This window comes from Chelmon rostratus, chromosome 1 (genome assembly GCF_017976325.1).
Source record: "Chelmon rostratus isolate fCheRos1 chromosome 1, fCheRos1.pri, whole genome shotgun sequence".
In the NCBI taxonomy this organism is placed as follows: domain Eukaryota; kingdom Metazoa; phylum Chordata; class Actinopteri; order Chaetodontiformes; family Chaetodontidae; genus Chelmon; species Chelmon rostratus.
Window position 1 is genome coordinate 24,778,642 of NC_055658.1, and position 26,646 is coordinate 24,805,287.

At 42.4% G+C, this 26,646-nt stretch overlaps 2 protein-coding genes across 3 annotated transcripts in view; one reads left to right on the forward strand and one right to left on the reverse strand.

Moving 5' to 3' along the window:
• LOC121622336 (C-myc promoter-binding protein-like) overlaps positions 1-7,150 on the forward strand; it is a 66,023-nt gene extending 58,873 nt beyond the window's left edge. Inside the window, exons 31-35 of the mRNA XM_041959572.1 lie at positions 79-196; positions 1,161-1,187; positions 2,946-3,108; positions 4,199-4,263; positions 4,561-7,150. Of these exons, the coding sequence (XP_041815506.1) occupies positions 79-196; positions 1,161-1,187; positions 2,946-3,108; positions 4,199-4,263; positions 4,561-4,697 (510 nt within the window). The 3' untranslated portion in view covers positions 4,698-7,150. The remainder of the gene's footprint in view (positions 1-78; positions 197-1,160; positions 1,188-2,945; positions 3,109-4,198; positions 4,264-4,560) is intronic.
• A 908-nt stretch (positions 7,151-8,058) lies between these two features.
• LOC121627719 (sodium/potassium/calcium exchanger 1-like) lies at positions 8,059-26,412 on the reverse strand. Of its 2 annotated transcripts, XM_041966736.1 has the most exons (9): positions 26,290-26,412; positions 24,511-25,653; positions 21,703-21,918; positions 20,753-20,861; positions 14,308-14,438; positions 12,093-12,353; positions 11,873-11,962; positions 11,082-11,248; positions 8,059-10,293 (listed from the first exon to the last, which is right to left on the reverse strand). In XM_041966736.1, exons 2-9 carry the CDS (start codon positions 25,483-25,485, stop codon positions 10,044-10,046), a joined length of 2,199 nt encoding a protein of 732 aa, XP_041822670.1. In that variant the 5' UTR covers positions 25,486-25,653; positions 26,290-26,412; the 3' UTR covers positions 8,059-10,043. The 2 variants fall into 2 exon arrangements, with proteins under 2 accessions (XP_041822670.1, XP_041822678.1); XM_041966744.1 differs by lacking the exon at positions 11,873-11,962.
• Positions 26,413-26,646: the final 234 nt, after the last annotated feature.

Genomic DNA, 26,646 nt, shown 5'->3' on the forward strand with positions numbered 1-26,646 from the left:
TCAGAAAGACCTGTTTGTTGCATTTGCGTGCACCTGAAAAAAGTAATCAGTCACACTGACTCTCTTGTTCCTCGTCAGGTTCCTCGTCACTGGATGTCAGAGGACAGCAAACACGTGCTGATCCAGATCCTGTGGGACAACCTGAAGCTGCACCAGGACCCCCTCCAGCCTCTCTACATCCTCTGGAACACATACAGTGAGTCACATCACTCTCTGCAGAACAGTTTAAAATTCACAGTACAGGGAAGTCGACTCTCACACGAGTGCTGAAACAGGTTTTAGAAACGTTGGAATTAAACTCTAATCAACCTCAAAGCAGCAGAAGAAAAACAGAGAAATGAGTAAACAGGAGGGGTGTTTGGGTACAGTAATTTAGACATCACATCTGTGACTTCAACATTACATAGTTTATGTATGAAGAGTTTTAGAAATAGTTATAACAGATGGGTTGTGGTTTAAGTTTGGAAACCACTGGTCTGAATCAGTTGTTAGTGTGCTTCTGTCCACCAAACATCCAAATGTCGTACTTCCACCATGTTTTGTTTTTGTTCATTTGAGCTCTGACAGATGCTTTTTTACTTACATCATCTCATTGTGTCCTCTTTTTCTGCAGTCGTTTAATGCCACCTGACTGGAGAATTAGTGCCACCTGCTGTTTACCTTGCATATTTATTTCTAAAAGAATAGTGGATGAAAATGTGCATTAATTTCCCCTTTCTTTTTATGGAAATCTGTTTAGAATTTGTGAAACTTGAGTACAGTATAAATGGGTTTCCATCCACCTGTTTGTTTTGCTTTTCACATTAAGAAAAAAACCTGAGTGGAAAAGTTAGAAAAAAAGGCAAAATATTGGAATGAAGTTTTTACGTAGATGAAAACAAAATATGACAAAGTGCAACAGAATCAGGCGTAGCAAATTAATCATGACGTCCATCAAGCAGATCTGGGTGGAGTGATGAAGAAACAAAGGAAACAATTCTAAATCCCACATTTCTATCTTGCTTTCTACAGTTTTCCATTGTTTGAGCTTTGACGGGAGCTCTTTGAATTATGTGAATGGCTTCGCTCCGTCTGCAGAAATCGATTGATTGTAGAAGGAGGCGTGGAGGCAGCCAGCTAATCTTTGTGCTAACAGGCTCTGTCTGCTCTCTGTCTTCCAGGACTTAATTGTACTCTGTTGTTAGAGAGTGAGTGTTCTCCTCTGCTGCAGACTCCCACACACGAGTCCAGCTTTTTGTGTCCTGCACTGTCTGAGGCTGCCGTCTCCCTCTGTCGTGTGTTTCTTTGCTCGATGCATTGCAGTGTCGTCTGTGGAAAGTCAGCCTCTACTTTTCATGGTTTCACAGTGTTTGGAATGAAGTGAACGTCTCTGCAGTGTGAAATCTTACGATGCTTTTCACACTGTTGACATGAAACGTGTTTGTCTCAAATACAGCTCTGCTCTGTATTTGAATGTAGGTCTGCATCTCTGGTGAATGTGTTCGCTTGACATGGACATCCAGTTTTATTCAGTAACTTTTAAAGATGGCCGTTGTTGTAGTACTTAAAGGGCTGGGTACTGAACGCCAGACAAACCCTGCTGGTGCTCCTGAATACCTTTAGTTTGTATTTCAGTTTTCCATCATCTTTCAGTCACCAGCATTTAGTTGCACTAACTTATAAATCCAATACTAATTTTTTTATTCACTAAATCAGGTTCCAGTAAACTTAAGAAATGTCTTAATATATCTGGTGAAGCTAACCTCACCGTTGTTGTTTGACAATGTAGTCGAATTTAACACTGTAAATATTATTACACAGCTCATTGTTCTTTTACTATTCCATCTAAACTGATCACAGCTGTTAGACAGACTAACCTATGAACAGCTGCTGCAATCAGCTACTCACAACAACCTTCATCTTTGTCTCTCTTGGGTAACACTTGTTGATGTGTTGCTCACCAGATGTCGTCACTTTCTTCTTCCAGACTGCGTTACAACATGAGTGACCAAAGATGATAACAGCATTCACAAATACACAAATGAATTATGCTGTCAAATTAAATTGCTAATTAGAAATATGAGAGCTTTAATTTTCTTTTTCTTCATGACGCTTTTTGGATTCTTTCTAAAAGTTTCACTCAGATTCAGAAAAACCTTGATCCCTGCAGGGATCAGTGCTTTGTTGTAGTACTAGTTGCTCAAACAGAAAGAAAGAGGGATAAAATATGTACAAAAGTACTATAAAGATAACATAATAGTAACATGTGCAAATGATAAATAGTAAATAATAAATGCAGTGTTATAAAAATAATGCTGATAATTGTAAGACAGGTTAGAAGAACATTCCTCTAAATATTGATATATTTAAATATTTTGAAGCAATAAATCTGCATTGAATTTAAACTAATTTAAACAGAATGGATTTTTATTTCTTATAAGAGAATTATTGTTGTTACACAAACTTTTCATGAGGTTACATTATAACCGGCGTGAAAAAAAAAACATTTTTTTTAAATTTTCATCGTTTACTGTTGTGTCAGGAAGAAAATAGCAGAGTAGGGGCGTCTTTGTTGTATTTCATACCCTCTTTCTCTCCCACCTTTCTTGTCTGTCTTTGGTCATCACTCTCCAGTAAAGGGAAAAAGCCTAAAAAAAATCATTTATTTTAATGACATGCATGTTTTTATTTATTCACCACACACTGCACTTATAATACTGGTAAAAAAATAAAAATATATTATATCATTTTTTTTTTTGTTTTAACATCTACTGATCCAATCCAGCATGCAGTATATGCCAAATAAAGTACTGCTTTATACCAGTACAGATACCCAGCCCCAAGTACTTTTCATCTGAGTGAGAACCTGTTATTGATAAAACCATCCTCATTTTGTATTGCTGTTAAATGTCTGAGCACTAACATGAGGACTCCACTGCTAAACTAATGCTCGTGTGTTTCGCCAGATGTGGGTTACCCTCTGTCCCGGCCGGTCTCGGAGGAGGAGAAGCCGTTCAGCGAGGAGTTACTGCAGAGCGTGGTGAAGAGCATCCAGAGGAACGACGTCAGCCGGCCGATGTCTCAGCTGCTGCAGCTGCTGGGCCAGACGCTTGGGATCAAAAGGCAAAGGTCAGCACTGACATGTCATACCAGGATCATTTATTTATTTATTAAATTGTCATGTTGCGGTGTGTTCAGGGTCTCATATCTCAGAGTATCAAACACTCAACCTTTTGAAAAGTGGCTGCATAAAGTTTACTCACTTTTTTTAATGTCGCTTATTTTATAATACTACTTCTGTACTACATGCGAGCTTATTTGCAGGGTCATACTGTTATTTTGGGTGAGATGCATTAACATTCATAGAAACATTCTTCCCTCATGCTGCAGCAACTCTGTTCACCCTCTGTCTGAAACTTTCTCTCTTTAAGGCCACCCTCCCAAATGGCCCAGTCTCTTCTGATTGGTCAGCTCCCACAGGCCTGACCACAGCTCAGCTGATGCTTTGAGTTTCAAAGTTTTTATCTGCACTTTTATCGTGAATATCACCATAATAACTACTTATAAGCTAAAAACTTCCACCACCTTCGAGCATGAATCTGATCTGTATTCGCCTCGGCCTCAATGCCCAACAGGCCGCTAACGTTACAGCTTTGTTGTCTGAAAAGGCTAACTGCTGGGTGCTAATCAGAGTTACACAATGTTACCAAGCAAATGAGCTGCTGTGGTTTGACCATTTCTTTTTCATGAAGCTATACTGTTGCCTTCAGGGTGTCCAACAATGAATTTACATACAGCAGCAACAGACACATACCGGCGAGGATCCTGGAGCAGAACTGGCTTAATAGCTAATGCTATCTGAGCTAGTGCTGCAGTATAAACGCAAAGAAAGCACCATGAAGAAACAGTTAGTGGCATCAAACCGACTCCTTATTTAGTTGCTTTAAATGAAGCTTAATGTTCCACAGTTTCTCTTGACTGTCCCGCAGTATTACAACATCAGTCCAACATCACTCCAGCCCGTAGGGGTATGCTAGCCACATTAGCCGCAAAACATGCTAATACCAAGTTAAACAGGCTAACCAACGTAAAATATGGCAAAACACACTAAAAGACAAGGAGACATCCAGAAAGCATAATGTGACTCTACAAGCATTGAGTCAGTCAAACTGTTCAATCTGTAAATTGTCTGAAAACAGCTGGACTCTCTCTTCCTCAGGAGTTTGTACAGGGACATCCTCTTCCTCTCCCTGGTGGCTCTGGGAAAAGATAACATTGATATTGGTGAGTCATAATTTAATGTTTTAATGACTGAATTATATTTTTGCATGTAACCTCCATGAATTTAATAAAAAATTAAAGATTTTCTGAGGGAAAAAAGAACTTTACTTAAACAAGCACTTAAGACACTGAAACGCTCCATAGAGCTGAGGGGACAATCACTGACACTACAAGCCTGTGCACAGCCGTTTGATGGATAGACACTGATTAGAGCAGCTTTCAGTGCAAACTGAGAAAAAAAAACGACTCACACGTCTTTGGGATCAGAATAATGTTGACGTCCTTCTCTTCCTCCCTCAGACGCCTTCGATCGGGAGTACAAGCTGGCGTACGACCGCCTCGTGCCGAGCCTGGTGAAGCTGACCCACAACTGTGACCGTCCTCCCAGCACGGGGGTGATGGAGTGCCGCAGGACATTTGGAGAGCCTTACCTGTAAACGCTCACCTTCACGGGCCAGGAGCAACTTCAGTCATTGTTTTAAGACGAGCTCAGGAAACCTGTCGGAAGACTGTGAATGTGCACTACGGAAACGCTTTGGGAAAACTCTGCGAGTGATCAAAAAGGTGCAGTTGACAGCGCTCAGCGTCATGTAGCCCTGAACAAAAAAAAAAAAGTTTTACGGACTTCATCTGAATGAACGTTCATAAACACAACTTCATCCAGTGTTGTTGATGTTCACCTGGTTTCTTTAGAAATCCTGTGAAAATTACACAAAATTACTGTAAATACACCGCAGTAGAGGGTTTTTTTTTTTAATGCAACATTTATATTGTATAGTCGTACAGAATATGAAGACTAATATTAGCAATATTTTAACTTGAACTCTATTTATACAAAGTAAGCTTTATTTATTGTAGTGTTTTGTCATGTGGTCGCTGTTGTCTCGCAGGTTAAACCAGCGCGACCTGAACACTCACTGCTCATTTCCAGCAAACTGAAGAGATGTCACTGTACAGATTTAGTGTCTGTTTTCAGTTAGGACTAGTTGGAGCATAAAAAAAAAAAAAAATTAAAATTAGAGCTGCAACGATCAGCCAATCCAACTAAAATAACTCAGAAACGATTTTGCCCGTTGATTGATCGTTTCAGTCGTTTTTCCACCGGGTTCCAGCGTCTCCAGTGTGAGAATCTGCTGTTTTATTTGTCACACCTGTTGATCAGACAAAACGAGCAGATTTCAGACATTACAGTGGAAAAGTCCGACTGGACTGTGGGTTCATGCCTTTTGTGCATTATTAAGATTGCAAACATTTCATAGACAAACCATTTAAATGATTAATCAATGAATTGACCAATAATGAAAACAGTTGCAGCCCTAATTTCAATGTTTGAGCCACTTTAAAAGCTGCCTTTGATGTTAGTCCAGTATCTGAACATAACGTCCGCTGTGCTGCCACAACCACTTACAGTTGTGCTCGTTTCATTCTAATGTAAAGTGTACGAAACATTTTGAAATATTTTTTCATCCTATGAATAATAACTTTTTAGTTGGCTTTGCTGTTTGTTAACCTCAGTGTGTCTATTCATCGTCTCTGTGCTTCAGACTGTTGGCAGATGAATTTGGAGAGAACTCACTACAGTACAGTTTGTCCGAAATATAGAGAAGCTGTTCTGAAATACTAAACCAAATATGATGCAGGCAGTCACTGTCAGTGCTGAAAAACAAATTAAACTAAAAAACTAAACACCTTTTAGCAGCCATATTGGAGGTTTACAGCTCTTAAAGGAAAATCCTGGTACATGTTGCTACTTTATGTACTTACTGCCACTACAACGAAGTCTGACAGGAGGAGAAACACATTAAGATACGTAAACCACCTCATTTGGAGGTAAAACATGAATTGTTGGTAATAATCTCTCACTGCACAGGAAACATGCAGCAAAATGTCCACAAACTTGATATTTCAGGAGGGAAAAAAAAAGCTTTACCCACATTGTCACTTATTTTTACATATCTGTGGTACAATTTCTCAACCAGCCTGATTTTACATTTTACAACCACTTATTGAATGTTTGCGTTCGGCCTGTGGTAGTAACGAATCAGATTGGAGGGTGCAGACCCCAGCCACAGTGCCGATGAGCTTTGAATTGTTTTTATGAGGCGGCGTCTGTGATTCCTCTAAAGTGCATTATTGAGATTTTATGATTGTCACTGGGTTGTTTTTACGATCAGATATCTGTGAAAAGCTCAGAGTGCAGTTTTGGGAGAATGAAAATGTCCTCTGAGGTAACATCCCGTCGTGTTGTTTCAGTATCTGTCACTCAGCAGCTTTACCTCCATCATATCAAAGTAAAACCAAAAAGGGATTCTGGTTTCAGTGGCCACAGGAGACACTAATGATACATTAACAGACGGTGGGATACGAGTGTTTTCTAGCTAGCTTCAGCACATATCAGCCTGTGTTAGAGCTCCACTGAACAGAACTCAAAGACCTCTTTAGCAAAACCTGGAGCTCAGAGGAATCTTTGACCAAACAGACTCTGGTAGAACTGGATTTTCATGTGTGTGTTAATGATGACTGATAGACGGACTTGATGGTTGACCGAGGACCCTGAACTCATGGTGGTCTCATGAATCTCAACCATGTGTGATTTGTGGTCAGTAAGTTGCACTTTGCCCCTTGAAAAGTAAACCGACTGTTTTCATCTTGAAAATCCGGTCGAGGTCCAGGAGAGGACGCATCAACTTTGAGGTCGGCAGCTGGAAAAAGCTGCCAATCATCTGTGGATACTTGTTGTGTTTAAAAGTTGTACAAATGAATGATTTTTGCAGAATCTGGGGCTGTGTACATTTGAACCCGCCCTTTGTAGAAATCACATTTTATAACAATTTATTCACACGTGCAAAGGTCCTTTTTAGATGTGAAGATTCTGTACAGCGACTAGATCTGTAGGACTGTTTAACTGTAAATAAAATCACTTACGTGCATTGTTGGCTTCTTTATTCTCTTTTTAGAGTATGCTTTTTAAATAAGCTTTGGCTCTTGGGTAAGTAACGTTAATCGATAATGCCATGATGAAATTTGTACGAATATTTACGATCTGCAGAGCATGACTTTGACCACTGGTGCCGCTATGGAGCAAGGTTTATTTGTTGGCTCCATTCATATTTCTGTAGCCAGTTTCACATTATCATTAACTATGATCATGATGCAGTATTAATGCACTAAGAAAAATAGCAAAGCACCTGCAAAGACTGCAAGATGCAAAACATGGAAGTAAAACAAGAGTTTGGTATATTAAAAAATAATGGGGAAATGCATTCAACATGTTGTTTGCTGTTTGACAGCAACATGCCAAATGCTGTCATGCATGCTTGCATGCATGCATCCAGTGTTTATGCATTGAAACATTAACAGAGTGCAACTATGCTAACTAAAACTGGATTGACAGCTAGCTGCCGGTCAGTCCAGCTCTAACTTGCACAGTTGCACTCTATGCTAATTTTAGCAGGCTAACATGCATGTAACAGGATGACAGCATTTTTAAACTTAAATTTTACTGATGCAAAAGGTGGTGCGACTGAGGCAGTAGACTGATGGAAGTAAAGCCGAGCTGGTGGAGAACATACGGAGGACACAAGGTCATGTTTTTAAATGGTGGAGGCCCAAATTAATATTGAATGATGTATTTTACCGTCATGTTTAGGAATCAGATGTAGTGAACAACGAGAAATGTACTCCACCACCACAAGCAGCAGCTTTCAGAAACTTGCTTCTTCATCCAGCCTTTTGTTTTCAGACGCATCACAGCCTCGCAGGGTCAATAATACTGCAACACACACGACTCCATCACTGTTAAAAAAATAATTTATTGCAGCATGGAATTTTAATTTGAAATATTGATAGATTTCCTATCAACAACACGTTTGCATCCACTTCAATCCAACAAGAGCATTTAACAAGACGGAAACATCTGACAGCGTGACACCGGTCTCACAGCTAAGACAGTCTGATACACGTTTACCTGACACACACACACATGATCACTGCTTCTCTCCACCACAGTTATGTTGACAAAATCACACAAAAACGTTCTTTTATACACTGAACAGGAACAAACACTAGTTTGGTTACAGAACAAAGTTTTAAGAACACAGTCCAGAAAATACTGAACATACAAAACTGAAGTTGCATCCAGAAGGTTTGAATTGCTGCACAGTGAAGCTGAGCCTTCACTGCTGTAACGGACTTAATGGATTTAATTAACCTACGAAAATCACCTCAGGTTCCAGAAGCATTACGCTCACAACAATAAAGGAAGTCCACCCTGAAAACACTCAAAAGTAGAAAACTGAGCAGTCGGTGATAGTCTGCTGTCACATTCAGATATTTCCAGCAGCTACAGTGAAGACTTAAAGCACAAAATCAATCAGCGCTCAAGGTCTAACAACGTCAGACGGCAAACCACTAAAGTAAGCAGAAACCAGGGTTTTTTTTTTAGCTGCAGTTAAAGTTTTAATCTCAAAGGTTTTCACTGAAGTAAATGTTTGTTTAGTCATTATCACCAAATGAGGCAACACAGTGCTGATAGAGTCTATATGGGCTATTGATGAAAGTACTGCAATATTTATATATTTTAAGTATTATGAGCTGGGTGTCTGATGATATTTCCTGGAAAAACGCTGTTTTAAGTTGCTGCTAATGCAAACTGAACATTTCCTCCTGCTTCAGCTTCACATTAAAAGCATTGGACTGGCAAAACACCAGTTGACTTTTATTATGAAGTACTCACAGGAAACGCAGTGCGTTTGTCAGTGAGCTCAATGCTTATTACTACAAACAAGATTATTGTAGGTAGTGCTGGAAGGAGGAGGAGCAGCCACAGTGAGCTGTTATCTGACGAGCTGCAGGCTGCACACCTCCAACTTCTCAGCCAGGTAACAAACCCCTTTCACTGTGCTTGAAAGTGATAAAACGACTGCTTTTCCATTAGTGTTTGTCACGGCTGCTAAAAAGCACACTGCCATATCCTGATGGTGATTATTTGTGGGCTCAGGTACACAATATTGATAATATTCTGTGCTTACACAGAAAACAGTTTCTTTCAGAGTAAAATCACCTCTGTGGTGACCGAGATATGAGCCTGAAACCTCGAAGAACCTCATTAACACAACGTCTGCACACTTTACTTTCCCATCAGGGATAATTAGCTTTGTGCACAGAATGCTTTGTCTCAAGTGGTTACATGAGTGTATTCTGGGAAATGTAGGAAACGGATTACTGAAGTAGACAATTTTGTACACAAGGGTACCGAAATCACTGACTAGTTCACAACTGCCCATAACAGCAGACTCACAATAGTTAATTCTGTTCTGAGCAGTAAACCGACTCATCACTGTCAGCTGTGATGTTGGTATCTATAAAATGTGGCGCATTGCATTGTGGGACTGATAGAAAATAAACTACTGTATTTGTTCCATAGTGGATATTTTTTTTAGGGAAAAATATGTAGTGAATAAATTTTACAATCTAAGTTTAGATGGAGGGTAAATACAGTCACTGTGATGAACAGGGGGTTATTTTGAAGACAGAAAATTTATTTACAAGTTATTACAAAGCAGCTGCTGGAAAATCATCAGACTTATTATGTTGAGGGTGGATTTTCCTTTTATCGTTACTTTTCCCTTAGTTTGGTGTTTCTACCATGTTGTCTATTGTGCGTCAGGTCAGCCTTTTGACATTGGACTCGGTTCCTCTAACATGTCCTACGTTCTGTACTGATCCAGTCTGGACGTACTAAGTCGTGTGTGGCGTTTCGCTCTCTGCCTCGAGCCGTCAGCTCAGATGGAAATGGGGCAGATGAGGATGCGATCCTCCAGCAGGACGCTGAGGAAGAGGAACACAAAGTACAGTACGAACATGGTGAGGCCCAACATTCGACTCATCTTCCAGCGGCAGGCGGCGATGGAGATGATGACGAAGAGGAGCATGAGGAAGAGCAGCACAATGGCGCAGAAGAGGCCGTTGGAGCTGACGGTTACCGGATCGCCGTTGTGTAACAGAGTGTAAATGAGCCACGGCACCGGCAGGCTAGAACCAGAGAGGACAGACGAGTTCCTGTCAGGTTTACTGTTCACTCAGACAGCTTTGAGTGAACGTGGATCACCGCATTCAGACAGTGATGGAAGTAACAAAGTACATCTACTCAAATACTGTGAGTAAGTTAAGTACTTCAGCCTTTTAATGACCCTTAAATTGCCTCATAACCCCTCAGATTCATTTTGTTCAGTCTGTATATTCTGTAAATGTACATTAGTTAATAGTAGCTGCAGCTCGACCAGCCACAGCAGTAAAATCCTGCCTGTGTGCAGGCTGATGATTCAGGATAATAAATATTAGCAGGGGGCATTTTTTCTGCAGACCTTTTGATACTTCAAGTACATCTTGTTAAAAATACTTCTGTAGTTTTATGTAAGTAGGGTTGAATGCAGGACCTGCATCTGTAATGGATTTTTTGAGTACTTTATCTCCACCACTGCGTTCTGCTAATGTTACTTGTGGTGTTGTGGTGGACCCGTTTGATTTCAGGTTCTTTACATTTTCACGTTGTAGATGCTCCCGCTTGGTTACACAAATGCAAAAATGTATTTCTGTCCAGTTTTATGCAGATGATACTCAGCTGTGTCTGCTGCTTAAACCAGATGTATCTGCTGGCTGTATCTTCTTCTACAGCTAAAGAAAAGTAAGATTTATCTAACCAGCTGATCTAACACTTCCAGTCCTGACACCACATTTGAATTAGATCTTACTGTACAGGTAAATAATGCAGGTTCAGTAATTCAAACTAAGAACCATGTTTTTTCGCTGCAGTTGCTCACCCTACAGTGATGTCGAAGATGTTGCTGCCCACCGAGCTGGACACGGCCATGTCTCCCAGACCTTTCCGGGCCACGATCACGCTGGTGATCAGGTCGGGGATGGACGTCCCCGCCGCGAGGATGGTCAGGCCCATGATTTCCTCTGAGATGCCCACAGTCTCACCCACCTAGAAAAAAAAAAAGATGAAGACAGGCGTCAGTTCCACTGAGGGCGAGTCACAGAAACATCTGTGCCCCTTCTAGCACAGCATGTTAGCTTTGAGGTCTTTATTTTCTGTTAACAAAAAAACAATTCATCAAATATTTTGAATATTCATAAATAAGTGAAAACAACCCATAGACACTCTGGTTGTTACGGCGAGTGTGAACCAGCAGAGGCTCAAGAAAGTTGTTCATAAACCACAATGAGTCAGGTTTGGTTTTTTTGTACATTTAAAAACAAATGATATAACATGTTGAACAATGAGCCTCAGAGGTGCTTCAGCCAGATTTACCTTTGCAGCTTCATATTTACCATCAATCTTATCATCTCCCTTTTAAAAAGTAAGCAAATAAGTACATTTCTGAATTTGAACTTTTCCTTTAAATGCTGTTACAGGTGAGCGGTGCTGATTTATAAAAATGAGCTCATCAGTATGTGGCAGGTAAAACACCTGAAAACAAAAGACACTCTGCACTGAAGCAGCGCTTCTGTCACACAACTGGACGGCTTCCCATGCTCGGTGGTACACACTTGTGTCACAGCGGATCCAAACACCTGTGAATTTGACTTGTGTGAAGTGTCAACCAACCTGATGAGCCCACCACACCATCAGGTAGGAGAAGACTCCGATCCACAGGATGGAGCCGATAAACGTCATGACAAAATACCTCCTGGACGCCTGGAAAGCACACAAGATTTCACATCTGGTTCCAGTCGACAGTTTCCTTATTAAAACTACTCAGACTAAACCAGTTTGGAGCTAACTGGAACCAGCTGAGCACCTGTACTGGTCCTCTTTAATGTCTCACCAGGTTGCGGACGTCAGGCAGCGTGAGCCACAGCGGGAACACGATGGGCAGCAGGAGCAGGTATGTGGCCTGCTTGCGTCTGGTTTCAGGCCACTCTAAAGACAACGGCTCATTCTCCTCCTCTTCCTCTTCCTCTTCCTCCTTGTCTCCATCATCATCATCATCGTCCTGTTCTTCACTCTCACCCGGGTCACTGCTGTCGTCATCGCCGCTGTCGTCCCCGGCGCCGCCCTCTGAGCCCTCTGATCCCTCCGCTGCCGCCTGCAGGAGTGAGCACGAGTGAAACTGAGTTATAACAGTTTTATGCATTTTATTTTTTATTTTTGTAAACATTTTCCTGAGTATTTACTTACAGCAGGTAACATTTTCAATGCAGGACTTTCACTCGCATCAAAGTTTTTTACAGTGTAGTTTTCGTACTTTTACATAAACTCAACTGAAAAAAGCTCAAACACAACATATTTAATGTTTGACCTCATCAGCTTCATTGATTTATGTAAATATCTGCTTATTCTGAATTGGATGCAGCAAAATGTTTCAAACAAGTTGGGACAGGAGCAACAAAAGACTGGGAAAGATGTGGAACGCTCCAAAAACACCTGTTTGGAACATTCCACAGGTAAACAGGTTGATTGGTAACAGGTGATAGTATCATCATTGGGTATGAGAGGAGCATCCTGGAAAGGCTCAGTCGTTCACAAGCGAGGATGGAGCGAGGTTCACCACTTTGTGAACACATGGTTGTATAAAGGATGTTACTGCATGCTGTCAGTAAACACAGTTTGATTGTTAATGATTGATTCTTCCTTTACAAGCTGTGACACACCAGAACACATCGTACATTATGTGCTGTTAAATAAGTTCAGAACTGCTTGAGGTGACATGTTTTGAATGATTCAATCTGTTAAAATCTAGAAGTATCTAGAAGTAGTGAGAGCACTTAGTCGAGCCCTGATTAGAGAGTCTGATGAGGAGTAATCAGAGCGGCCTTCATCGAGGCAGTGGCTCGTGCAGCAGCATAAAAATCAAGCGTTAGTCGGTTTAGGAGGCAGCTTTGTGATGGATGTCAGATTTCTTCTTTCATGATTTTTGTTTCAGACTTCTCAGGACATCGTGTTTCTATAATCCAAACTGACACAAGCGGTTTGTTTTTGGGCTGAATGTTCCCTGTTAAAATGATTAATTAACAGCTAATCCACTCGACACTAACTCTGCCTTCACGTGTTCATCAGTATTTCTTATGTCCCTGTTGTGACGGTGTTATTAAAGAAGCCACTGAATTCAAACATGGAGTCTGTCAGGAGGAGACAGATGCAGCTGGTCTTTATTTCAGGTCATTTTACTTTTACACAGTGGTGGAGGAAGTACTCACGTCCTAGAATTAGGATAAAGTATTTCAAATATTAGAAGTAAAAGCACTTATTGCAGAAAAACATCCTCTGTGACTATTAGTCAGCATATTCAGATCCTTTACTTGAGTAAAAGTACTAAGAACACACAGTAAAAATACTCTGGTGCTGCATTAAATGTTGCTTAAGTAAAATAATCAGGAAAATGTTCAGTATTCAAAGTCCTGAATTCAGATAAATGTCCCATTAATCGATTGATCGTTTGGTTTGGAAACATTGTGAAAATAGTGAGATATGTGGTGACAATGAGGCCAAAGTGACGCCTTCAGTGTTTGTTTAGTCTAAAACTCCACATTTTCACAAATTCATTCAAATCATTCAAAGGAAAAGCAGCAAATCAAACATCTGAGAAGCTGAAACATCAAATGTTTTTACTGCAAAAATGAAGATTATCGATTATCAAAATAGTTGACAATGTTCTGTCAATCGACTAATGGTTTCAGCTACACTTGTATAAACTCTTGGGTTGTTTAATTTCTGACAAAACAAATTCCATTTTTTGTTTGCAAAAATCTAAATCTGTGAACAGGTAGCTAAAGCTGTCAGATAAACGTGGTGAAGTGAAGAATAATTCCCTCTGAATGTGGTCGAGTAGAAGCAGAAAGTAGTATGAAAAGAAAAGGCTCAAGTACAGAATACCTCAACTCGAATAAATGTACTTAATTACGTTCCACCACTGGTTTTGCAACATAAAACAGGAAACAGGTGGGCATGTCGTCTATTTAGCCACAATAGAAATCAAAGTGCTTCTAAACTCAAGACTGAGTGACTTCTGGTTCGGCTGAGCTGAAATTGTCTCTGCATACCTTCGACTCGTCCGGCTGGTCGGGCGTCTTCTCACTGGTCTCTTCTGTCCTTTGAGGCTGTGAGGTGGACGGCTCGGCTGCAGCGCCCCCTGCTGCACCGGCCTGCTCTGCGTTTGGCTTGTTATCGACTTCTGGAGAGAAAAGCAGAAGAAGAAGAACTAACACAGGGACAAATATGTCTCTGCCCACATGAAGTTAAGATGCGTCTGAACTTGAAATGATGCAGTTAATGACTAAAAGTGCTCACACACACAGCGTAATTATGCTGTGTGGGTCAGCATGAAGAGCCAGTGGGAGCGACTGGAGTGTTTGGAGATAAACATGGGCTACTGATGGAGGAAAAGGCGCCCACACACCCACTCGTCCCATCTGCATGTTAATCCTCGGGCTGATTGATTCGGCCTCTCCAGGCTTCCTGCAGCCCCGCTTTGCTCTGCACCTCAGACTCTGAAGCACCTCCTTAAAGCACGCCGTGACGCACAAACACGACCTGAGTGGCCCCGGCGATTGCGGAGACTGAGCTCCTTCAAACCCCAAACCCATCGATACACAGCCGGCCTACTGAGGGCTGCACCTCCAGCACAGAAACCGCCACAGAAAAAATCTTGCGTTTGCAAAATGCCACCAAACGGTCCCAAAATATTTTAGAAACCACAATATTCAGGTGGTGGGAGAACAAGGCTGCTCCTCCTGAACTCCTCTGAATACAGTCAGAAACATGCTCATTTGCCTTTTTAGATGAGAAAATCAATACAGATTTAATGTTTTTGGAACATAGACGTGTTTAGCTTAGCTTAGCACAAACAGTGGCAGCAGGGGGAAACTGCTAGCCTTCCTCTGACAAAACGGGAAAATAAATATTAAGCTTTCAATGACTGAAACATTTTTTATCTTGTTTAATAAACAGAAATAAATGTAGACACTCAGAAGCTGCTACATGGCTGGAACGTTTATTATTATTATTATTATTATTATATTAGCATGCTAATATTAGAACTGCACCCATGTTGACTAATCAAGCTAATGTTAGCCTTCAGGCTAGACTGTTCAAACACAGCTTGGATCTTTGAGGTGTTGACACGCACTGTTCATTTAATATGGTGAACTTTAAACGTTGGCAGTATTGCAGAAAACTAAATGTTGCTTCAGGGAGCTAAATGTTGGACGTTTTCTCCAGATTTCTAATTTGACCTGCTGCTGAAATGAGCCTCCAGACATCTATATTCAGGAGTCACATGGATCTCTTCCTCTGCCGTCGCACTCACACTTTAAAACATCCTGAGCGGTAAGATTAAGAACAGCACACAGCTGCAGAGAGGCGACTTGACAGAGCTCGGCTAGCAGTTTCCACCTGCTTCCAGTCTTTGTGCTAAGCTAGGCTAACACGCTGATGTCAGATTGAACTCACCTTCAGGGCGGCGGGGGTGTGACTTGCCGTGTAATTTTTCCGGGACGTTCAGAGGCTTTACTCTGTTCTTTGCTGTGAATTAAGAGAATCATCGCTCACACAAACTACATGAGACCTTTTGATATCAGTCAGCACTTTGTCCACAAGCAGATTTTGTGCAACTGCGTCAACGTGTGTTTGACCTCATACTCACACACTGGCTGTAAAAGACTGACAAGCCTCCATAAAGCAGAACTTCTATGTTCTTCTAATAGTCTTGTTTTTTCCATATTTGTTTGACCTGACCATCAAATTAGCAAGTAATCAACGTATGATTGTCTTTACAAACAAACTGTTTCCTTCAAAAGTTCAAGTCAAAAGCATAACTTGCTTCTGCTTTAGCACTTTCCAAAAAAAACACATCTGTGCAAACAAATATGGAAGGAAAATGTACGATATTGATCATATGTTTTTATTTTCCTTGTATTTTAGATTGTGCTGATACAAGAAAACACATTCACACTGAAGGAGCTTCTAAAAACCACATCCTAACTGAAGCTTTTAGCACATCTGAAGAGGCGAGGATGCACAATGTGATTGTGTTCAAACAGTCAGTGTGTGAAGCTCAGCGGTCCTCACAACGGCACAAACACCCAGATGCAAACACAGGAACACGCAAACATCCGATACAGACCGAAAACGAGCAAAGATGAACAAAGCATCCAAAAATCAGCTCAGAAGCAAACCAGATGAACACAACATCAACAGACACGACACTTAAACGCCTCACGTACCTTTCCTCTCCCCTCTGACATCACCGTTAAAGGATGTCTCTGATTGGAGGAGAACACATCAGACCGAACATCAGTCTCCTCCAGTCATGTGACACTTTTACATGAAATGAGCACTTCCTTTTTCAAAGCTATTCAAAGTCAGACGAGGAGGCTGTAAAGTCGAAGAGTTTCCAGGTTGTAATTCAATTATTTTTAAACAAATTGAGGCAAAAATTATGTCAAACGAAACTCATGTGGAGTTTTATTAACAATATTAGCTGAGTTGATATGTGGCATGTGAATACAGCACATCAAATGAACGTAAGAATGCAAAATCACACCACGACAGGAATCAGCAGCCAAGTGATGGCTTACCTCTCCTGGCTTTCCTCGGGCCGGGGGTTTTGAGGGCCCCTCTTAGGGCTGCCTCTAGGATGAAAACCCACAACAACATTTCAGCTCCTGGGGCATCTGACATTCATTCATTTTCTATATTACTGCACATTCAGTCCACCCAGACTGATAGAAACCGTCTGTGCTGTTCACTGATGCATTCACATCACTGACGGACCCACTTTCCTTCAACATGTCTACTTTCAGCTTCAGTTAGAGATTTCCTACAGAGCTTTTTAACAACACTGAGGAATGAACCTGGACTGACTACAGGTGAAAGTGTTTCATTTTAACAGACCAACATCTAAACCTGCTGTTCACCACAAAGGACTAAAACTTTTTCTGCAGTCACAGACACATTTCAGTCTGTTAAAATTAAAAGATCAATCACTTTCAATCTCATATTAGAGAGCGGTAACAAAAAAATCTTCTTCTACTCCGGTATTCCTCAGAGGAAAATATTGTACCTTTTATTCCATTACTATTATTTAACAGATTTACAGTTTATACTAAGGGCATCTGAAATCATTAGTCGATTAATCAATTAGTCAAATGCCAGAAAATTTATTGGAAATTGTAATTGGAAAAAAATTGAATTTAATTATAATCTAATTAATTAAGAATGGTTTAATTCTTCCTGTAAAAACATTTGGTTTTTCTGGTTCCAGTTTCTCAAATGTGACGATTTGCTGCTTTGCCTTTGAATGTTTTCAATAATTTGAATGTAGTTTTTACAAACCAAATCAATAGATTAATGGAGAAAATAATCAGCAGATTAATCCAGAATGAAAAGAATCATTAGTTGCAGTCTGATACAAAATAGTGTAAAAGGAACCTCAACCAGCTCCAACAGTAAAATCCTGCTTTGACATGAACGACTGAGTCACAATTATCTAATGAGATCAGATAGAACAGGAGAACATTCACAGGGACATTTTACTGCACTCACTACTTTGAATACTTGGAGCACATTTTCCTTCAGTAATATATCTAATACAGGACTACTACTTGCACCAAGAGTACTTTCACTGTGTGGTATCAGTACTTTTACTCAAAGATGTGAATACTTCCTCCACAGCCGTCTGTTGCTCCTCAGCTGAATCTACGTAACTGAGCAGAAAACTGATTTAGTTATCAGGAAGTTAAATCTGCTCAGGTTCACGTTTAATATGCTGACAGGTTACACAGTAATGAGATAGAATCCAGCTGCACAGAGCTGCTCTCAGCTCCGCAGCCTCTGCTCTGCACTCGTTCCACAGAGATAAAGAGCTTGGTCTGCCAGCACGCTGGCTCTTATCCAGCTTTTATTAGCCTGTATTGAAAAGCTGATTAAGGCTCAGCGGTGGCCGACTGCTGCGAGAGCGAGGAACAGCGGCCCGGTGAGTTCGAGGACGGGCTGAAGGTCGCTGGGGTTCATCACGCCGCCCTGACTTAAGGAAGGAGCTGAGTCACTGGAACATCTAGTCCAAACCTGGGCAAATTGCGGCCACCGGGCCACATCCGGCCCTTTGTGCATCCCTGTCCAGCCCACGAGAGGCCAATCATAAATTAGAACATATAGGCTATTATTTATGCATTTGATGCAATACAACTGTGTTGCTTTTAATTTGAAAAGCGCTGCGTTCCTATTACTTCCGAGTGGACGCACATGCGTGTGTGAACCGTGAGTGAAGGTGAACAGTGTCAAGTGATGCTAGCCAGGTTACCCTCAATATGTCGGCGCACACCCAGAGAAGTTAGGTTAATAATGAATGCCCTGTTTTCAGCAACACATGGACTGCCAAGTACTTCTTTAAATAAGTCAAAGGTAACGCCGTGCGCTTCATTTGTGGTACGCAGGTCGCTGTGTTGAAAAATTACAATTTGAATCGCCACTACATGACCAAACATGAGGATAAATACAGAAATCTGTCTGATGAAGCGCGTGTAAAGGAGTCTGATGCCTTGCAAACAAAACTGCAAACCCAACAAGGACTTTTTAGAAAACGTTGCACACCCAGAGATGCAGCCCTCAGGACAAGCTTTGTAATTTCTCACAAAATCGCCAAAAAAGTAAGGCTTTTTCTGATGGCGAGTTCATTCAGGAGTGCTTATTGGAGAAAAAGGAGCATTTGAAAACGTGCCACTCTCCTGATGTTCTGTAACGAGGCGCGGTGAGGATATCACTGGAAACCTGGAGATTCAGCTGAAGGACAGAGCGGCCGACTTTGACTGTTTTTCTCTGGCTTTGGATGAGAGCTGCGATGTCCGTGACACCCCTCAGCTACTCATCTTCCTACGTTGGATAACTGCAGACTTGCACATCATGGAGGAGCTGGCAGCCATGAAGTCAATGAAAGGGACGACCACTTGTTCACAGAGGTAAATGCATGTTTGGACAAGTTAGGACTGAAATGGGACAAACTGGCGGGTGTGACAACGGACGGTTGTCCAAACTGACGGGGAGCAATGTTGGACTTTTGAAGAGAATGCAGGATAAAGTGACAGAAATGAACCCTGTGCAGAAATTGACATTTTTGCATTGTATTATACATCAGGAAGTGTGTTTTCATATTTGACCTATTCACCACAATTTCACATAGCCTGTTTATATAAATATTTACAGATTATTTTTATTCTACCGATTACAAGTACCAGCTGTTCAAAATATAATTTAGTGCATTTTACAATGTGAGAAAGTCAAGCAGAATTAAGTTCTTGTTGGTGCGGCCCTCTGGCACAATTCAGGTTTCTCCTGTGGCCCCTTGCAAAAATTAATTGCCCACCCCTGATCTAGTCGATTAGTCGATCGACAGATAATTAATCGATCAGATGTTTCGGCAATTATTCAAATAAAAACACAGAAAACTGACAACCTCCAGTCTCTCAGGTGTGAGGGTCTGCAGCTTTTTTGCCACATATGGCAGTAATTAGATGAACTGATGTAAAGCAAAATAATTAATGATGAAAATAATGATTAACCGATGTTGTCATGGTCATGGTCCAGAAATAACAGGACAGCATCAAGTTAAAGGATAACTTTCGTTTTTTACAACCTGGACCTTATTTCTAGCATTAAATACGACCATTTACTCACCCAGACAACTTTGGTGGCATTTGGAGTCGTTTTGAAGAAATTAGCCCCAGAGGAGCGGCGTGTATATCCGTATAATGCGAGTACTCTGGGCACCCATGCGCAGGTAGTTGCCTAGAGACGCCGGATGTTGATAACATGCCACCACAGGCTCAGAGGGGAATAGCACCAGCATATCATAACAAAATATTGGAATATGAACGAGTTTCGCCGCAGATTATGCGTTATATAGAGGCTGTGCATGGATGCCCCGAGTGCTCGCATTATACGGATATACGTGCCGCTCCTCTGGGGCTAATTTCTTCAAAACGACTCCATATGCCACCAAAGTTGTCTGGGTGAGTAAATGGTCATATTTAATGCTAGAAATAAGGTCCAGGTTGTAGAAAACGAAACATATTTACTCACCGTTGTTGTCAAATAATATGAAATGTCTCAAAATGTTCTCTGAAGCTTAATCTCAATTTTCTGTTTATTCTATTTTATTGTATTATTAAAAAGTATCTCATATATTGATGATACAAGAGGCAACATTTCAGCTTCTCAGAAAACAAACAACTTAAAATGTCATATTTTCTTCTTTGTTTTCTGAAATGTTGAAGTTAAACCTACAGGTTTAAGAAAAATCACTCCGGCAGCCCAGAGGGGACAGTTTTACTTTTTATGTGTGATGGACAACTGATGGAAAACCTTTAAAGATGAAATGTTAAAACAGGGAACACCGACTGGTTTGTCTCATTTTACAAACTCCGACATCATTTTGCTACGAACACCTGGACCAGCAGGCTGCAGATCTGAGCCACCATTAGTTGTGGTTACCTTCTCCCAGAGGGTCCAGCGTGTGGATCATCAGCTGGAAGATGGTGCTCCTCAGGGAGGTGTTGTGGAGGGAGGCCGAGCTGCCGCCTCGCTGCAGCACGGGACGCACCTGCAGGACAGCAGACACGCAGGAGTCAAACTGCAGCAAGAATGTTCAGGTAACGTAAAGCTGAACAGGTGCAAACCTTTGAAGGCTAACAGAGACATCAAGCACAGCACGGGACTGTAGTTAGAGATATTTAACAGCAGGGTTAGCATCTCTCATGCTAACACACACTTTGACCTTTAGTCTCACACTGTCCAAACAATGACCACAACAACACACTGCGACAGCAACAGGTGAACAGGCCAATGTATTGTGGTCAAAGTCTTTATAAGCAAACGGTGGTTACATCCCTTTCATCCCAATGAACATTTAACATTAATGCATTATTCACGTGGACATAGAAGAATGCACCTCGTCTCTGTTGAGCCATTTTTTGTGTAATCAGCCTCATAATTGCACCCATCGACCAATATCGATTATCTCAAAATGCCAGATATTGGCCCGATTTATGGGCCAACAGATGACTGGGACCGGCTAGCTTATGTTGCTATTAAGTGCACATTTAAGACTGCTTTCACAGGCTCCTTATTTTAGTCAGCTTTCAACCATGAAAAATAGAGCGAGCTAGAGATGAGAAGTCAACCACTGTCCAGATCCACGTGAGAACCGAAAGCTAACAAGCACAGCAACATTGACAAGGGGGGGTGGAGCTTCTGGAACGGTCGCCTAGACGACATTTCTCACCAGCACGCGAATACGTTTTTAAAACTGTAAATTTAACACCTAAAATGCTACAAAATTAATTGACCAACAACGTCTGAGGGTGATGAAACAAAGTGATAGAAAACAGAATGTTATTGATGAAGATGAAGACCAGAACAACAACAATCACAAAGTCTCATACCCGGAGTCTTGTTCTGTCCTCTTGAGGATCGGATGGCGGTTTGTTGCACTGAGGGCTGCTCGGGGGTTGTTCAGGTTCCCGCTTGGATTTATCTTCAGCTTTTGGTGCAGCAGGAGAAGGAGGAGGAGGAGGAGGAAGAGCAGAGGAAGCAGGAGCAGCAGCAGCAGGAGGTGGAGGTTGTGGTGGTGGTGGTGCTGCTGCTGGAGCTTCACTCTCCTGGAAAGTCAGTCACAACTAAACCAGTTAGCAGCACATCAATACTTCAGTTTACATGCAGGGTTTTGTTTATTTGCTTGTGAAGCTGAGCTCTGGACAAACTGTTAGGGACGTCACCGCTGGGGGGGTGACGGGCTGACGTGTCGCCCCAGGTGTGCAAGACAAAGACCCTCACACTAATCCAATCTCGTTAACACTATAGTATGTTGAGTTTCTCCTCGTCAGCAAAACAGCATGTCATGAACCTTAAGCCTTAAAGTGGATCCTGCTTCATTCTGTCACCCTGACACCTTATTTCTGCTGCTTACACTCTCCATGCTGCTAAATGATGTTTGATTAAGTTTTCCTCCACCAAACCTGGGCCTGCGTGGTGTTCTGGCATAGAAAGACAGAAAGATGGGTGGGAATGAGGGGCGAGGGGCAGCAGCTCAACGAGCCCCTGAGCAGGTTAATCCAGCCCTGGATATAAGAAGATCTGGGTCTCACTCAATCACTTGCCCTTAGATTTGGTCTGTTGTTCATTTACCACTCTGTCATCTCTGCTGTCAGTTGTGGATGCTATCGTGCACACAGACACAAAAAGACAGACGTCTGTTCATGTGAGTCTTAACAAGAGGAAACTGCTCTCAAATCACTTGTACGAGCCACCGAAGAGCAGATCTGTTCATGAGATTTAATCCGCTGCATCTGCAACGTGATGCTTGTTCAACAGGTTATCTTCTCTGAACACATTCAAGAGATTACACTGAAAATACTCAAGTTTTTTGGGTTGCAGAAATTTACATGAACGGTTTAATATGGATAAAAATTCCTGGAGGAGGATTTTTTTGAATTCCAGTAATTCTGGACCCATTAATGTTGCCGCATGCTCGGTGTTCTGACTGAAGGAGCGCACACAGACTGCAGACGTGCTTCTGGCTAATTGCAGAACGTGCTAGTGATGGTGAGTACTTGAAATACTGAAACACAGCTCTGCATGTTAATTACAGGCTCAGACATGTACTGCTGTCTGACAGCTGCAGGAGGCTGTTGAGTCTGCAGCCGCTCTGCAGAAAATGCGGTTTAAAAGCAGTTTTCTTATTATTCTACGTGAAATGACATGTCTGCATTCTGGTGTGAATGACATTTCCATCACTTCATCGCCGTGACGCGCTGTCTGTGACACCTGGACTCCTTTCTGTTCAGCATCATCAAAGGCTTTTACACAAACACAGGCTGTCACCTGCTCACAACCCACAAATCACTGTCCCTCTTTCACTGTATCGGAGCAGGCAGCAACTGTGAGGAGATGAAAGGACAGAAAATAAACTGTGCATGGCTGGAAGTCGGCCTGGTGATGTTACTGTTCTGCAGATCTGTTCTGTCTGTGTCCGTCTTTTGTCTGATTGTGGTATGTTTTTCACGCACAACAGCAAAACACCTGTTAGGCATCTAAATCCCCTCAAGCGCTGAATTAAATTATTAGTGTTTGTGGCAGCAGGACAGTGTCTGTGAGACTCAGGAAAAATATGGTGATGAAGGAACAAGTCAGCCAGAGCAACAGTGAGGCTCATTCATGTGTTTTTAATAGTTTTTGGACAACAATGGAGCTAAACATCACAGAGGAAGGAGATCCATCAGGCTGCGATAGACACACTGTAGTTTTTAGGAGACATATTCACTGTTAGTTTTGGTCTTTTCACGGGGTTTGTTTGTTAGTTCAATAATTCAAAATGATCCATTATTGACTTTCACTGGAATTATATTTTCATGTTTTTATTGTTATTATTCTACAAAACTCTATTGTCCAAAGTGCATTTATAAAGTAAGATGATTCGTAATGTGAGAAGTTTTTTTCCCGTGTGTATTGCAGAATAACAATTTAACTATTTGATTTTGCAGGGATTTGCTGTATTGGTGTATAGATCATCATCAGAAAAAAATACTACGTGATATTGGTGAAGTACGGCAGCAATAATCTGCCGATCATTTTCTCAATTAATCAGTTCATTGTTTGGTCTTTAAAATTTTAAGAAGCTCAAGTTTACACATTCAAACATCTTGTTTTGTCCATCAGCAACCCAAAAATTATTCAGTTTCCTGCCACAAATGTGTAAATATTCATCAGACTCAAAATTGTTGGACTCATTTTCTGTAAGTTGACTAATTGATTAAACAAATCATTTAACTATATGACATCAGAATCATTGCAGCTCGAGGCAACAGACACAAAACCCTGATCAGAAAATGCACATTTCAAAAAGCCGTCACCGTGAAATCAACGTTATCGCCACTGGAAATGTTTCAGTTTGATCTGAAGCTGCAAATCAGTGAAGGAGCCGAATTGTGGCTGCAATCAGTCGTGTGCAGGTTCAATCGAGAGCTGACTGTTGAATCATTACAGCTGATTTCAGACATCAGTATTTAACTATTAATCAGCTTTGACGGACACAGATATGATGCAAATGTTGGCAGAAGGATGTTTTCTACACCCTCAGTGTGAACACTCATCTTATTGTCGTGCACTGTGTCCGATCCTGAGATTAATTCAACCAGAATCCTACCTTTAAGCTACTTTTCCTCAGACTTGTGTCCGAATGTGACATCACTGACCTTCTCCGGCTCCTCTGCGGTCCACACCTTGACGATACTCATGTGCTTGTTGATCTGGGTCTTGACCACCTGCTCGATCTGACTGTTGAATTTCATGAAGCTCACGTAGCTGATGTAGCCCAGGAGCAGCAAGATGCTCTCCCACCAGAGGATCATGTTGTCCAGGAAGAAGATGATGAGCATGATGAGGTCCAGGATGTAGAAGGTCACGTCCCTGAAGAGCGGCCACCAGGTGAGGTGCAGCATCTCCCGGGAGAAGATGGCGCACATGCCGATCACAAACAGGATGTTGAAGACGGCCGAGCCCACGATGGTGCCGATGCCCACGTTGCTGTGGGAGATGAAGACCCCGATCAGGGAGGTGAAGAGCTCCGGGGCCGAGCCTCCAGCCGCCATGAAGGTGGCCCCGGCCACGTCGTCAGAGATCTGCAGCTTATTGGTGATGACCTCCAGCCCAGGAACGAAGAACTCGTCGCAGACGATGGCCAGGGCGACAAACATGTAGATCATGCCTACGATGTGCAGCACCACCCAACCTTGTTGTCGCTGCTCCACTGAGAACAGGTCCTCAGGATAGTCACCCTTCCTGTGAGGGCGCTGGAGCGGGGGGCGGGGGGTAGCTGTGGTGGTCGGTGGTGGGGGAGTTGGAGTTGGCGGAGGTTTAGGATCTACGTAGATACACTGTTCGATATCTGTCCTGTTGACGATGATCACCACAGGAGGTTTGGTGCTCTCAGGTGAGACGACCTCCCCCTCTGTCTCATTGGATGCCATCACCTCCCGAATGTTGACCTCCACACCATCATCACCACCCCCCTCTGCTCTGAGAGCATCATCCGTCTGGGCGGAGGCTCGCGGCTGTGACAGCCTGGCCTTCAGAGTCAGCGTGTAGACGAAACACAGCAGCGCACCTGAGATGAAGAAGAGGACACGACTGCGCCTGAGTCTCCTCCTCGGAGGCGAGTGCACGTTCATTGCCCCTCGTGGTCTCGACTCCGAACAGGAAGTTATGTCAGATGCATTGCTATTCCCTTATAGTTCCAGCACCGTTATGTGGCGAGAAGACGCCGCTGACAGGGAAGAGACACACACACACAGTGTGTTTCATCTTTTACAAGCCAGCAGCTTCAACCTGTGGAAGGACTGAAAACAAAAAGCACGCATAGCTGAAAATCATCACGAACTTGTACTTGCCGTTAATGTCCCTGCTGGCATAGTTACAGATGCAGATCTATTGAGAAGTGTGTGTGTGTGTGTGTGTGTGTGTGTGTGTGTGTGTGTGTGTGTGTGTTGGGGGGGGTCGGGGTGATGGGGATGCAGACAGCCACCTGTTACTATGGCTACATAATCACACAGGCTTTGGCTTCTCACTACACTGGAGTCCAGACTCGTTTAACATGTGAAAACGATTAGAACAAATCGAAAATGCATCAAAATAAAGCAATTAATTCGCAAATTGCATCTGATTAAATTTAGCGTTACGGAGTGAGCGCGCGCGCACGTGATGAAATGCGTGCGTGCAGTAATCGATCATTGATAAAACGATAATTAAGTCTCCCCGCTGTGCATTGAGATCTCCGTGTTCATAAAACCACCGGATCTCTGGCCAAAAAGGGCGCGTGCGGGTTTAACTGTGGAGTAATTGAGGCCAGCGCGGATTACATCATGCAAGGTCGAAGCAAACCGTTGATCGACATTCAATCACCATCCCAAAATAATCCTAAAGAAGCATTAAAATGCAGAAAGCGGCTGTGAGGTGAGTGCTGGTGCGGGTCTTACCTGTACCGCCGGCTCCTCGACCCCTCGGCGCTGCGGACCGTCCCTCCAGCTGTGCGTAACGGACGCAGAGATGCTGACTCTGGGTTTTGGGGAGCTACAAGGGCGCACCGCATGTCAGGGCTTGAACGAGGCTCAGCATAATGCTGTTAAGAGGATTAGGAGCCGAACACCTCTCACCTTCCCTTCCACACATAACGCTGTATCAATACACCAACATTCAACCCGCGGGGCTGCTCGCAGCTGCCCGTTTGAGGCGAAACCTCAGCGGCGACTCCGAGCGCGGCGCCTGTTGAATGGAGAATAATTAGATGTTCAGAGGCTGACAGCAGGAGGTTGGTGCTCATTTTGGGTGTGGTC

Excerpts from the sequence above, each read along its gene's own strand:
- LOC121627719 (XM_041966736.1), bottom strand. The coding sequence starts at position 25,485 with ATGAACGTGCACTCGCCTCCGAGGAGGAGACTCAGGCGCAGTCGTGTC. Across the intron at positions 20,862-21,702 it reads AGGACAGAACAAGACTCCGG|GTGCGTCCCGTGCTGCAGCG; the intron begins GTATGAGACTTT and ends GCTGTCCTGCAG. Across the intron at positions 14,439-20,752 it reads GCTGGACCCTCTGGGAGAAG|AAGTCGATAACAAGCCAAAC; the intron begins GTAACCACAACT and ends TTTTCTCTCCAG.